Source organism: Falco punctatus (assembly GCF_963210335.1).
Source record: "Falco punctatus genome assembly, chromosome: 4".
Taxonomy (NCBI): Eukaryota; Metazoa; Chordata; class Aves; order Falconiformes; family Falconidae; genus Falco; species Falco punctatus.
The window spans coordinates 100623380-100637113 of record NC_137583.1 but is presented as its reverse complement, the minus strand read 5'-3'; the positions used below and the strand labels follow the sequence as shown (position 1 = coordinate 100637113).

At 51.5% G+C, this 13734-nt stretch overlaps 1 protein-coding gene across 2 annotated transcripts in view; it reads right to left on the bottom strand.

Annotated features, from left to right (window-relative positions):
* Positions 1–13681, bottom strand: part of GASK1A (golgi associated kinase 1A) — a 35933-nt gene extending 22252 nt beyond the window's left edge. For both annotated transcript variants that reach the window (XR_013928082.1, XM_080387312.1), the window contains exons 1-3: positions 4096–13681; positions 401–523; positions 21–124 (exon numbers count right to left, since the gene is read on the bottom strand). Coding sequence is in view for 1 of the 2 variants with exons in the window: in XM_080387312.1 (XP_080243438.1) it covers positions 21–124; positions 401–523; positions 4096–4590 (722 nt within the window). In the remaining variant the exon portion in view is untranslated. The remainder of the gene's footprint in view (positions 1–20; positions 125–400; positions 524–4095) is intronic.
* Positions 13682–13734: the final 53 nt, after the last annotated feature.

Below are 13734 nucleotides of genomic sequence, written 5' to 3'. Positions count from 1 at the left end.
GTGCACTTCGCCCTTCCTACCTGTCTATGCCTTGCAGGAGCCTGAAGTTGAGCTTCTCCTCAGGGTGTTGGAGCCTGCCTGCGTTGTCGATGAACACCAGCCGGGACGGTGCGCTCCTCCGGACCTGCCAGCGGGACAAGAAGGAAAAGTTCCCTTACCACAGGGAGTCACCAGTTTGGGGGTTTGGGCTGCTTTTTTAATGCATTGAGAAATGCTGAGAGCATTTGGGGGCCAGCAGCTGACAAAGCCCAGGTTCCTCCGTGCCCAGACACACCTCCCACCATGGACCCAGCATCACCATGGGACCTACATCCCCTTTTCTGCCACCTCAGCCCTGCAGGCACCTCCCAGGCACCTTCAACTTAGTCCCAGAGCAGCCCCTGGGGAGTGGGGGTCGTACCAGGATGTGGACCAGGACCAGCTCTGCTGGGTTTCGGCACTTCTCGTGGAGCATCTCCTCCATGCAGGGCTCAGAGGCGTCAGGCTGAAACCCACAGCAGTAGCGGTCCAGGCGGTCATGAACCTGTGGGAGACATTTGTGGACCTTAGTGGGGACAGGAGCCCAGGACAGGGAGGTCCAGTTGTGAACTTTTCTTGCTCAGAGGAAAATAAGTTTCTAAGGATCTTCAGTAGACACGAAAAGGAAAAGCTTTTTTTCACACTGGTGAGCGAGAGAGGCAGGGAAGCATTCAGAAGCTGAGCTGACTTGCAAACCCCCCTTGGCCTGGAGAAGAGACCAACAAAGGTGGTGATGACAGGCCTTCCTGATGGAGTTCAGACACCTTCTGCACCTGGTACCTCCACACTCCGTATTTGCACAGAACAAACAGGTCATGCTTCCAGCTGAAACCAAGGGAAGACATACACGGGGATGAATGTGAAAAAAATCAACAAAAGCACCCAAGGAAACCTAGGTTTTGAAACCTCAGAAAGAGATGCTTTTTTTTCCTCAGGCCAAGTCTCAGTGCACTGGATGATGGTTTTATCTGGCTCCTGTCACAGATACGCCCTTTCATCCATCCCTATGGTAACCTGAGCAGCTCTCCACGGAAAGACGAACGGAAAAGGATTGGCAAGCGAAAAAGCAATTTGTGCACTACACAGAGCATGCCTGACATGTAAGCTGGGCCACGGTGACTTGTTTTAACTACATTTGTGTTTAATTATTTGCAGGTGCTGCTAAGGCTCTGCGTACTCGAGGCTGTCAAGCCCCCCTCTTCCCACCCCAAACCCCTGCAGAAACCCCAGTGCTGCTTGGCAGTTTCCAGTGTTTCAACCGTGCCCTCAGAGGGATGAGGGACTTTTAAAAGACATAAATCTGCCAGACCCAGCTTCAGTAATCCTGCCCTGGTATTCATGAAGCTTCCTTAGCTTTGCCAGAAGTAGCCAGCACATCCTCTGTGGTGGCCTGTGGGGCAGATAGAACCATACTGGCTGTCAGCAGCCCTCCGCACAGCTGCGTGTAGGCGAGCTGGCTCACCACCTCCAGCTCCGGACGCCTGTTTGCAACATTACAGCAAAAATATCCCCATATATATATATATATATATATATATATATAATTTCCTTTAAATATATATAAAATTAATATATTTTCCAGTTGCAGCACAAAGGCATCCAACTTTCTCATTTGCTCAAGGTTGCTGGTACCAACCTGGGAGCCAGGGCCTGGGGTGCAGAGAGGCTCCTGGCACTGTTGTGGAGCCCGTCTCAGGTGAGCCCAGGGCGATCTACAGGTGATGACTTAGGCAGAAGCCAAGCAACCCACAGTGGCTGCCTATTCCCCTCACCCTGATCAGCAGCACAATTTATCTATTACAGGTTGTGCTTTGAGAAAGAGTTCAGTCTGAGTCCAAACACTAATCAAGCACTGGAGAAGACGTTGCAGGAAACACCAAGTTTGATTGCCATAGCCGTTACATTCATAACCCTTTGAGAAGGAAGATTAGTCCCACACCGGAGCCCCTTAACAAAACCTTCTGTTTCCTGAGGTTTAATGAAGCACTCAGGTCAGCATTTCTTCGTTGGGAGACACGCTGGTTGAAAGTGTTAAAGTGTCTTTTGACACAAAAAACGTGGAAATGAAAGAAAACCTCACATTTCCTCCATGCATCTCCTTGGTCTACCTGCTGGAAAGCTCAGCACTCCAGTTTTTCTCATCTGCCAGGTTGTTTTCCAGGCTTCACAGAAAGTGAAGACAACCCGTGATGACTTACAGAGACGTTAAATGGGCTGAGACCTCCACCCACGCACCCACAAGTGCCTGTAAAACTGAGGTGGATGGGTGCTGGACCCACAGAGGCGTAAGGTGGAGGCTGGACCTAATGTCCTAGTCCTGGAAGGTGGACCAGCCGGCTGTGGAGATGCTAGAGTGCTGTTGACATGTTGACAAGCCCTCCCTCCCCTGGCCCTCCCCAGGTTGGTTATATTAATTTCTCCTCGCCAGAGCCTAAACGGTTCTAATGAATGGAACACCAGGTCATACTGCTGAAACATGAATACATGAGCTGCATCTTCTCCCATCCAAGCTCAAACCCTGTGAGAAGCTCGCTGTCAGCCCCTCTTTGGTCTCACACAAAGCTCAGCCACCCCAGAGCATCTCCTTGGGTCTGATAGATCTTTCCAGCCATGACTTAGCCTGGGTTGGCTTCCCCCATGGAAAACTTCCTTGTTCTCCCCCGGGCTGGGAAGCCAGTGCCGCAGAGCAGGGATGTGGCTGCAGCCCTTCAGAGTTGATGCATTTTTGGCCCTTTTTAAAGCGCAGGACAAAGCCATCAGCAGCTGCCCCCTTCCCACCAGGCTCAGCATTTTTCCCCCAGAAGAGCTTTGCACCAAGAGGGTTGTTCCCTTGTGGCAAACACCAAGAGAAATAAATACAGAAACAGCCCAATTTTAAGGCTAATTGAAGAAAACCACCAAGATTTCAATGCCAATGTACAGCAGGGCTCAAAGCTGGCAGCTTCTCCTTCCCCAGCAGGGGCTGTGAGAGGCTAAAGCCATTCCTGAAGGATGCTGTTTCTCTTCTATAACATCCTGCTGACTTGGTGCCTCTTTACCTTTACTTGACTTTTCCACATGGGAGGATCCCATTAGAGTTATTGAGGAAAGCCTGTGGATTGCCCTTGGATTTATCATTGCGCTGCTTCGTCCCTCCAAGGGGCAGTCTCCATAAAACTAGATATTTTCTCCTGGACACTCAGCCTTTCCATTGCACTCGACAGCATTTTGGCCTAGGGAAGGGAAGGGGGTTGGTTAATCTTCTCATTTCTCTGGCTGTTTCAGCTAAAATATTTCCCAGCCCAGCCAGGACTGCTCCACCTCTGCCAGCCATAGTCTGAGGTTATAAAGATTAATGGTCAGGCTTTGCCAAAAAACAGAGAGAATAATAAGAACACATATTTTAATAGGGTTTTTTTTCTCCCTTTCTTTCTTCACTTCTTTTTTATTTTAATACGTGCTTTTTCAGGTGGTTTCCCCTTGTCTGATAACCAAAGCTCCCGCCCCAAGGTGCCTAAACAGGCTTTTTTCCACAGAAATAATTTTTGCCTCCTCACAGCCGCCCTCTAAGAAATGATAACTCTCTGGGACGCTGTCATAATCCCTCGTAGCAGCAGGGTATGATTTTCCAGACAGAAGATTAAGCACTATTAATGCTGAAGAGGCGGAGGAGCAGGGGGAAAGCAATGCTGTACAAAGGGACAGGTACCCTGATTTCCAGTGCCAGCAGCGCATCCCCAGACTTTGATCTGATGGGGCTGATGCAGAACACGCTGCGTGCCCCTAGTGATGCCCTATCCCAAGCCATGCAAAGCGAAGCCAATGGAGCCATGCCAGGAGAAAGCTCACCCATGTGAGAACGGACTCGCTGCGTTCAGAACCCCTGCAAGTCCCAAGCATGGACCATTCTTGGGCCAAACTGCTTCTGCACAAAGCTTTGCCCCTCCCCATTAGCTAATGAGTAAAATTACAGCCCAAGAAACTGCAGCCTATGTGACCCCACAGAGGAGAAGGAGACCATGGTCAGACAAGGCAGCTGCAGGGGGACCCGGGCGGCACAGCTGGTGGGACAAGTGGTCTCCGTCGCTCCAGCCCTACCTGAAGGAGAAAATCGAAGAGGGCCAGGCGACTCCACTCGCCACGAGGGATGCTGGAGCAGGAAGCATCCCCAGCTGTCACTGCTGGTCCATGGGGCTGCAGCATCTCCTGGTACTGCAGCCACCCCAGGGCGCAGGAGTTCTGGTCATTGTTGACATCCTCCAGGTGCCAGAGGTCAGGCGCCCACCAGATGATGGGTCGCAGGGAGCCGTCGGTGTAGCTGTAGGGCAGGAGGTGGCTGGTAAAGCGCCGGGCCACAGCGGGCAGGCTGCGGTTCAGCCCCAGCACCCTGTCCAGGTGGAAGGCCAACACCTCATAGAGGTCCCTGGGGCGCTTGATGAGCCCACAGCGCCCATCCTGGCACTCCCACTCTGGGCTGGCTGGCGAGGCATCCCGCTCAGCGTCCCCCATGGCCCGCAGCCCCACTCGCAGGACTTGCCCATGAGCTGGGACACGGGTTTTGGAGACCACCTGCCCATTGGCCAGCAGTTGCATCTTCTGAAGGTCATCATTGGAGAGCCACGGGGGAGCATCACCCCCCACACCCCGCCGCCGCCTCCTGCCCTGGCCAGGAGGCTGGTCCCACTGCAGGTGAACTGGGGATATGGGGAGCCTTTTGCTGCGAGTCTGGACCCCAGACAGGGGGGCAGCTGCCTCTGGCTGGGGGCCAGGGGGGGACAATGCTGGCAGCGGGTGGGGGGAGCGGTCTGGTGGGGGGGGCAGGTGGGAGAGGGCCAGCAGGGCCAGGGCCAGCAGCACCCCCAGGGCTGCTGAGGCAGGGGGCTTCAGCCCCGTCCTTCGCCACGGTCGCTGGGCCTGTGGGGAGAGAAAGGGAGAGCATTACCAGAGGATCCCATGTGGTACTATGGCCAAGGACCCCCAGACCTATGTGCCCCCTGCCCCAGGCAGAGCTCTCAATAAACTTTAAGGGGTTTGCTTTGGAGGTGCAGCCCCTCTGCTTGTGTTCCCCACACGCTCGCTGCCTCCATGGCATGTAGCAGAAGTATAGATGGCAGCATGGGTTGTGCCAGAAATTAGCTGCAGTCCCTTCAGGAGCTGATCAGAGCAAGGGCTGCCCCACCACAGACATTGCCATGCCTGCAGCGATGATGTACAGGATCACCCTATGGGTGATGAATTCTTCATGATCAAATATTTTGCTTTAAAGACTCAAGAAATTAAAAAGAAAAAAAATTATAAAATAAATAGACCAAACCAGAGCAAATTCCTGGCTGGATGCAACACTTTCCAGTTCCTAGGAGGTTTTTATCTTCAGACCTTACTTTGGGCATCCTCAGTGGTTCCTATTTTGGTTGCATACTGAACCCATAACCCAGATCCCCACGGCCTCATTCACAGGACGTCTCAATGTGTGCTGAGACACAGCCTCTAGAGCTCTGCCCGTTGCTGTGTCCGGCGTCAGGAGCTGGGACAGCCTACATTTTAAAAGGATGCAAACTGCTGTATCTAAAACCTAAAATATTCTGATTCCAAACACCAAGGAACTGCCTTTAGATGGGTACTACCAAGTTTTGGTGTATGTATCTTTACACACACAGCGTTCCCCGCTCCGGCTTTTAGCTTTTAGTCATACTTTCTTCTCTGAAGAGACTTACAAAAATTATATAGGCTGGAAAGGCAGTTATGAGCAAATGCTGTGCAAGTCTCCTCTCACTGCTAAGCTCATCTCTCCCCTTTGGCCTAAAGCAACCCCACTCATCCAGCACTGGGGCTGCCCCAAGCACAGCACCTTCCCGTTTGGGGTGAGGTGGAGGGGAGCGATGGGGCAGCACTGAGAGACCCTCCCAGCCCACCCCAACCCTGGGCCACACCGCACCCCCACCACGCTCACCTGGGCTCAGGTGCTTTAACGAGCTTCCAGGGGCTGGAGCCGCAAAAGGCACCTTGGTGCCGTTTCTCTGCTTTACAACGGGCATTCCCAAGTGGCTCAAACCCATGTTGGAAATTGAGGCACTGTTCAAATGGATACATTTTTCTGCAATTATTTATTTTGGAAGCACAAGTGTATCTATGGCAGACACAGCGGGACAATACAGTGCCAGAGAAGGGATAAGAGACTGTTTATAAAAGGAAAATCCTGGAAAAAACCAAAAATCTGGAAAAACTGGAGGGAGGCGAGAGCCAGTAGCCAGAATGACTTCCAGAAGGCAGCTGGGTGAGCAGAAGCATTTCCAGCCACAGGGCTTTTAGGACCGCAGGCTCCCACCAGCTGCAGGGACCCACCACCAGCACAACTCCAGCCCTCAGAGGAGCTGCCCCAGGTGACCCCAGTGCATGAGCCCCTTCACAAGCTGATCCAGCACTATCCTAAAATCCATCAGGTTTCATGTCCTCACTGTGGGGAGGCTGGTTCAGATGTCCCCACGGTGAGGAGCCACATCCCTCCCAAAGACACTATGTCAGCCGAGGTGGGTAAGGGGAGCCACAAAGCCACCAACTCGCTGGCAGCAACCATGGGGGTTTTCCTTCAAGGTCTCCCTCTCAAGGACTGAGCAGATTTAATGCAGCTTATAAGAGCTAGCAATGGAGTGATTCAACTTTATAGTTCTCATTTAATTTTTCCTCTCCCAGAAATACAACGTAGTGCAGCAAAATATATCCACCAGGCCAAATTTGTTGCCCACACACAGCTTACACCGAGCTCTGCTGGGAGCTGGGGCTGCCTGGTACAGGGCTTTGGAACCTGCTGGGGGACACCCTGTCTTACCAGTCCCTTAAAGCCGCAGAGTGAAGAGAAGCTAGTCCAGGGTGAGACTGTTCACGGGCACATCTACCCTAGGCCACGGGTAGTGTTATTCAAGGCTTGGGATTAACTGTCACAGGCATCATACTACCTGGCTAAATTATTGCCTTAGGCCCCTTTCTGGGCAGGGGATGAGCATGAACACCCCCGAGCAGCCCCAAGGGGCAGCAGAACTTCTACCAGGTGGCTGGTTGTGATGCGTCCTCAGCTCTCCCACTTGGATGGGATAATGATGTGCTGTGTAACCATAGCCAACGCCAGCTAACACAGGTGGCACCTGAGTTCAGCTACCCAAAACCTTCATGCCCTGCATTTCAAGCAAGTCCCGCAGTGCAGACACATTTGTATTCCCAAGTACCCGCAACCCAGGTCTGGCAATCTGAGCAAGAGTTTAAGGGAGGCACAATGTCTAAATCATAGTTTAACCACAGTAAAATAACACTGTGGCTTTAAAAGGCCAGACCATATCCTGATGTCCATACTCCTTTCAGGTAATCACTGGAAGTGCTTCACAATCTGTCCCTCCAACCCCGAAGTATGCTGAATTAATTGCAATGACACCTATGGAGTTAATCCTGATGGACAGGATTAACTGTAAGTCTCAGTACTCCCATCTGTATCCAGCAGAGTTCCCTTTCCAACCCGTGCTTCCCTTGGCAAGTTTTCCCAGCACCTCCCCCATCCCACCCTTCTGGAGACACACAGCCCACTGTGTCCTCACCAAAACGCTCTTCTTCTGCACAAAGGATCTGCCCGATAATAACCCTTTGGCTACTTACACCACCCCTGGGCATGCAAAGAGCCTAGCTGCCAAAAATCCCAGTATCCTGGCGGGGTGAGGGTGCATGCCGGAGCCATTCGAAGAACCTTGGAAATACTGCAGGAAAAATCCTTTTTAATCCACATCTGGAGAGTAGCGGATGCCAAATGGATGGCAAAGATTGCATGGTTTTTAATGTCAAGTCAGTTTACAGTCCAAGTGGTTAAGGAATCATTATTGTCCAAACTGACTTCACCTTCTCTGTCAGTGGGCTCGGGTTTGGGCACCACAAGTTAGAGCTTCATTTGTTTCCCAATCTGACCTTGAAATCCTGTGCTGCGGAGCTGGGAGAGGGCCACTGCAGGCTCCCTTCCCCAGTGCCATTCAGGGTTTCCCTGCCACATCCACAATAAAACAAAAAAAAAAAACCCAAAAAAAGTGCAAGTACAGTCTCTGTGTTATTTCTGGCAGCTGGTAATGCAAATTTAATCATAACCTAAATGATAAAACATTGCAGAAATAATACTGTATTTACAAGCCCAGGGTAAATACTTTTCCAAAGAAACTTTCTCTGAGCCCATGCTGTAAAAAAATGCTGAAGTTAAAGCTATGGCTTCGTTTCAGCCTGAAATGCAAACCATACGTACAGCTCTGCTTTGCCAGTCTGACATACTGACAGTACAGCATGTCTTTGCTAGAAATTAGGTCCATTTCCCAGTGGACAAGCTACAGGCAAAACCCATAAAAAGGCTTAAGAGAAGTACTGTTTTTTCCAGGGTGCCAATGAGTAAATAATATATACCCTCGCTCATCAAAGGGACATACAGCATGGCCCGAGCTCCCAAAGGCACAGTGGAGAGGCTATGCAGCCTGGCTGCCTGGGGACAAAACTCCTAAGTATGGCGGGGAGGGGGGGTGTGGGGGCGTGTGTGTGGGGGTGTGCGTGTGTGTGTGTTATCCTCGACATTGTATTCCCAGGACGCTTGAACCTTGGCAGAATTTGAAGCAGAGAAGTCTGTTTTCAATTTCTTTTCAAAGAGCATCAAATTGCCTTTGTCAAACTGAAAGAAAAGAAAACCAAACCCCAAACGTCATGATCCAAGAATGTAAGAAACAGCCCTAAAACTAGAAAGATGCCATGGCAATATATGGCCTTTAAAAGTGGAATTGATCCCTGTTTTCCCTCTGGCATCCAAAAGAGTGCTCCTGCTCTTGCACCAGCACTGCCAGACCCCTCCAGCAGCAAATCCCACTGTCCCAAAGAGGTGACCAAGGGAGCCAGAACAGCTCAGCCACAGCCACGTCCCTCTTGGCCACCTGCCTGCCCTAGGCTCCCAAGCTCAGAGGGCTGCTGAAGGCTGCTGGTGAGTGGGTTAAAAGCAGGTATGTGCATTTATCTGGATGCATACCATGCAGGGTCTATTTTGCATGGGGGGTGCAGCACACAGAGCTGTACTTAACCTCCCAGCACTGTGCTCGCTGCCTGCCCGATGAACCACAAAACCGCCTGGGCAGCAGAAGACTGCCTGCCATGACCGATTTTAAAGAAGACTGCTTGAAAAGCAACAGGGAAACCTCCTCTAGCTACCCCTCACCCCTGGGAACATCTCCAGAGCCTTGCACCCAACACATGGTGCTCGCAGAAGATCCGAGCATGTTGGGGAGAGAGGCTGAGAGTAGGTGTGTCAACCAGATCTGGGAGGGGAACAGCCTCTTCCTTTTGGTATCATCCAGGAGTGTTTTGGCTTGTTAAAGGCATGGCACATGGGCTAAGCTCGCTGCTGGGGACCCATAACCATGCTGAGGGTGTGGAAGGAGACAATACCCCTCCACTGCCAGAGTGACTCTGGGCAAGTCTGAGCAGAAGGAAATCCTTGGCAGCATTCGTCACCCATCATTCAAGTGTTTAAGTGCCTTCCTATATCATCCTGCTCAGAGAAGACAGATGGCTTGCAGAGTGGGAATTTACTAAAGACAGCTATTAAATGATGACTGCCAGCCTCAAAGGTAGCCCCGGCTCAGAGCAGCTGCCCAGGGGGCAGATCCACTGTGCTCCCCCAGCACATGGGTACACTACCACCCACCCTCACCCGCATTGCCATGGGGCACGAAGAATGGACAGCCTTTCACCCAGCCTCATGAGCCATTAGTGGCCATAATTCCTAGCAGACCCACACCAGCTTTGCGTCTGGAGTTGTTTCCACCAGGGATGCAGGGTTTTTTTCCTCCAAAATGACCTTCAAGGTGGGAGGACCATGACCCCATTGCATTGTGGCCCCCTGCGGACACCCTGAAGGCCACCCTGCTCAGCACCAGGGCAGGGATGCTCGAGGTGACCCTGCAGACCTGCTTCCACACATTGCTCCTCATGAGTGGCTTGGGAAGCTCAAGCCAGGCACTGCAGAGGTGAGAAGGGGTACCATGTTCCCACAAACCATATGCAAGGGAATCACGGCAAATGCTGGGTCAGCTGAAGGCCAGGAGATGGAAACATGATACATCACCACATGGTGCTGGGTCCCTCCCTGCAGAGTCAGCAAAGTCCTCATAGCTGGCACACAAACCTTCCCACCAGCATGTCCAAAACCAAACCAGAAAATAACCAAGTTAAATTGCGCAGGACGAAACTTTAAAACATGACGTACTTTTGCTAAATTTTGGGCAGTCTGCAAAGCTTCTGCCTCCAGGGGATAATTTATAGTCTTAATGGCGAGACAAGCATGATTTGCGCTAGCATAGCACAACACTCCAGCAGCAGCAGCAAGGGGTGAAACGGTGTCAATACTGTTCACTCTGAGCACTAACTTTGAAGGCATGGTGCCAACATGCTTCTTTTAACTTCTAAAACAATGTTGCCTTCGCAGTTCTTCCCAATTATTGCTACAATCTTGGGGCAGCAAACTATAAAACCCCTGAAACCCTCAAGCTCCACAACCTCTCCCGAGTAATAACCTGGCACGTGTTTGGCTCCAGGCCCTGCATCATCCCCTTGAGCTTTTTGTTTCTCAGGGGTGAGATGTCCTGTTTCTTGCTCAATCTCCCCCACCACGGCCCACTATTTCTGTTTTTGGGAGGCCTCTTACCCTGGAGGTGCTTCTCTGCCCATCCACAGGCTGAGCACAGCCTCTTCTCATGCACCCCATCATCCAAAAGACCATTTTCAGCAAAATCTTCAGCCAGTGCTGGAAACTGCTCTGCGTAATGAGAAAATGCCAGCACTTGTACCTAACAGTGCCACCCCCATTGCACTGACTGGTCCCAGTTGAGTTACAGACAAAACAAGTACAGCTGGACCATGGGCTTGTAAAAACCCTTCAGGAGTAGCCTACAAGAGCAACAATGCTTCCAGCATTCCCAATGTCCTGTTCGGCACCTTTATGGAGCACCTAGGCCAGGAGATGGAGGACACCATGGAGGAGATGGATGGCCATCACCTAGGTGAAGGACACCACACTATGGGGTGCAGCTGATGGGAAGGCAGGGCTGCTGCTTGGGGGGACCCAGAGAGGACACATGCCATGTCCTGAACCTGGGATGGATTAAAGCCCTGCAGGGTACCAGCAGGGACTTGCTTTTCCTGTAATGACACCGACCTTACCTCTAAATCGTGGGAATTTCACTGAGAAAAAGGAAAGATTCACCATTTTCCTTGTTCCCACTGTGTAAATCTTTCAGCTTGTAGGAAGCTATATTGAGCTCTTGGTGAGGGCACTTTTCATCCTGATGCTACCTACAGTGCAGCTCAGGACCCCTCTGTTTTAATCCCAGAAGTGAAAAAAAAAAAGCAGCATAAAACGAAACTGTCTCTAGGATGCCATACTTATTTTGCTTAAACAAACTAAAAGCTTTCAGATGGCTCATCCTTCTCCTGTTTAAGTTCAGAGTCAGGGCTTTTACTGCAGACTCCTGCATTTGGCTGGATCTTCTACTTCTTGGAAATGTATCTCCTAAAAGATTGCTGGTTGTCTCTCAGGACATGTCACCGAGACACACGGGTCTGCTGCCATTTACATTGTGCAAACATCTCCATTACTTTTCACCACTAAATGCCTTACATTAAGTGATACCAACCTGCACCCAAACCATCTAGGTCACTGCGAACCCAAAACAGCACCTTATGTTCACAGGGGACAGCGAGGATCTGAGTAGCTCTGAATGCATAACTGTCCTGCTAGCATCACGGGACAAGGGAGGTCCTCCTCATCTTCCCTCCTCTCTGTCCACCCATTCATCTAACCCTCACACCTAAGTGAGAGCAGCACAACCTAGAAATCCTGCCAGCGATGTTGAGGAGGGAGAGCAGCAGTTCTGCACAGCTCGCTCCCTCGCTCCCCCACTGCTGCGCAGGATCCTGCCAGGTTTCCCTTTTCTCCCTCCCCTCGTCCCAGTTTCCTACCCAGCCTATTGCGCTCGGCTCCAGAAGTTTTCAGAGCAGCTTCCCCATCTGCCTGCTGAAACAGCATGAAGGGGGCCCCTTCCCCGGTGAAACAGATGTGGCTTGCCTTTGTGCAACATCTGTGCCTCATGCCCCCGTTCATATTGAACAGTCTTGCCTTTGTTCATGAGGGCTGTGCAGGAGATGCTTCAGAGGGGGGCAGCAGGCTGTGACCCGCGGGCTGGACTCCTTCCCTGCAAGTCCCACACACAAACTGCCTCGAAACGCCTGGGTTTCTTCTGGTGAAAAACACCACGCTGTGTTCCCCGCAGCGCTCGGCAGCCGACAGTCCTCTGTGCTCACAGTTCCAGCTGCAGCCAGTGGCTCACACTGATGATTCCTGTGGGATTCCCAAACCTGGGGATGCAAGAGCTGGACCCTGGGAGTAACCATGGATCCCCTTCCTTACAACCCCCCTCGCCCCAGCAGCTTCTCCTGCTCCACCTCTGGGCTGCTCACAAGCTTTGACTGGGCATCCCCAGTGGGGCTGCGCTGCTTGGGCTCCTCTGAATAATAGCAGCAAAGAGGAGAAGTGCTAGAAAGCCACATCTTTTTTTGCAACGTGTTTGAGGCTGCATTTAATATGAGGAGGAATACATTAAAATAAAATCACATTTTCTTTCCTCTCGATCTTGATGAGTTTACCAATGCTGCTGCTGAGTGCTTGAGAAGCTGCTAAAATTCTTACACGCTTTGGCACTCAGTCCCATTTTATTTATTTTACTGGGGGTCACATTTTTTCTATATTTTGGGGAGGGGGCATATTTTGATCCACTGATTTTCAGTTTTCAATTCCAACTGGTGGATGAGCACTGGGGAATGGGAGGGCTTGCTCCGCGCCTGGTGAGGGCTCGCAAAACCTGCTTCGGGGTGGCAATAACGGGCAGTGCCAGGTTCCCTTGTCAGCATTTCAGTGGAGGTTGCCCAAGCCGGCTGGTTGGGTTTCCCCAAGCTGGCTGTCAGGTTTTTTCCCTTCCTGGAGAGCAGGAAAGCACATTCGTGGGATTCCAAAGGGGAGGGAGGAGAAGGACAGTGGGGCCTTTCAGCCCTGCGGGCTTTCTTCAAAACAGAATTGTTCATGCAAGCCCTGGCTGCAGCTGCAGAAAGGTAGCCCTGTATTCCTTGTTTAAGCCATTGCTTCTCCAACAGGAAAAAAGGGGAAGAAATCTCTTTGCTGCTTGGCTCCGAATGTCGCCTGTGTCCTGCAGACCCCATCCTGGGCAAAGCCTGCCAGCAGCCGCTCTCGCCTCGCAGCAAACCCCACAGGGTGAGCGAGCCGAGCAAACGTGGTACAAGCACTGGTGCAGCCCAGCTCCCAGAAAAGGGGCTTTTCCTTCAAGGCAAGGCAAATAGCTGCAGGCAGGCTGGACTTATTGAGCATTTGAAACAGAAGCGGTAATTAAGGCATTTGGCATCTGTGCCAGGAGGATTAATAAAGTGTAATCAGTCCCTCTTATACAGACTGCCTCATATGAGGTGAACGACACAGCAGTTGGAAATTACTTGCTGGCACATTTTGAACCCAGAAGAAAGAAGATGTTTCTGTAATGCAGTCATGCCCCAGCACCCACTGCTCCAGCAGGTCAGGCACATACAGCAGCCGGATCCAACAAGCAGCCGGCTGCAAGTGCACCACAGCTGGGATCTCTCTGGCTTTCTGCAAGTGGTCACTCTCCTGGT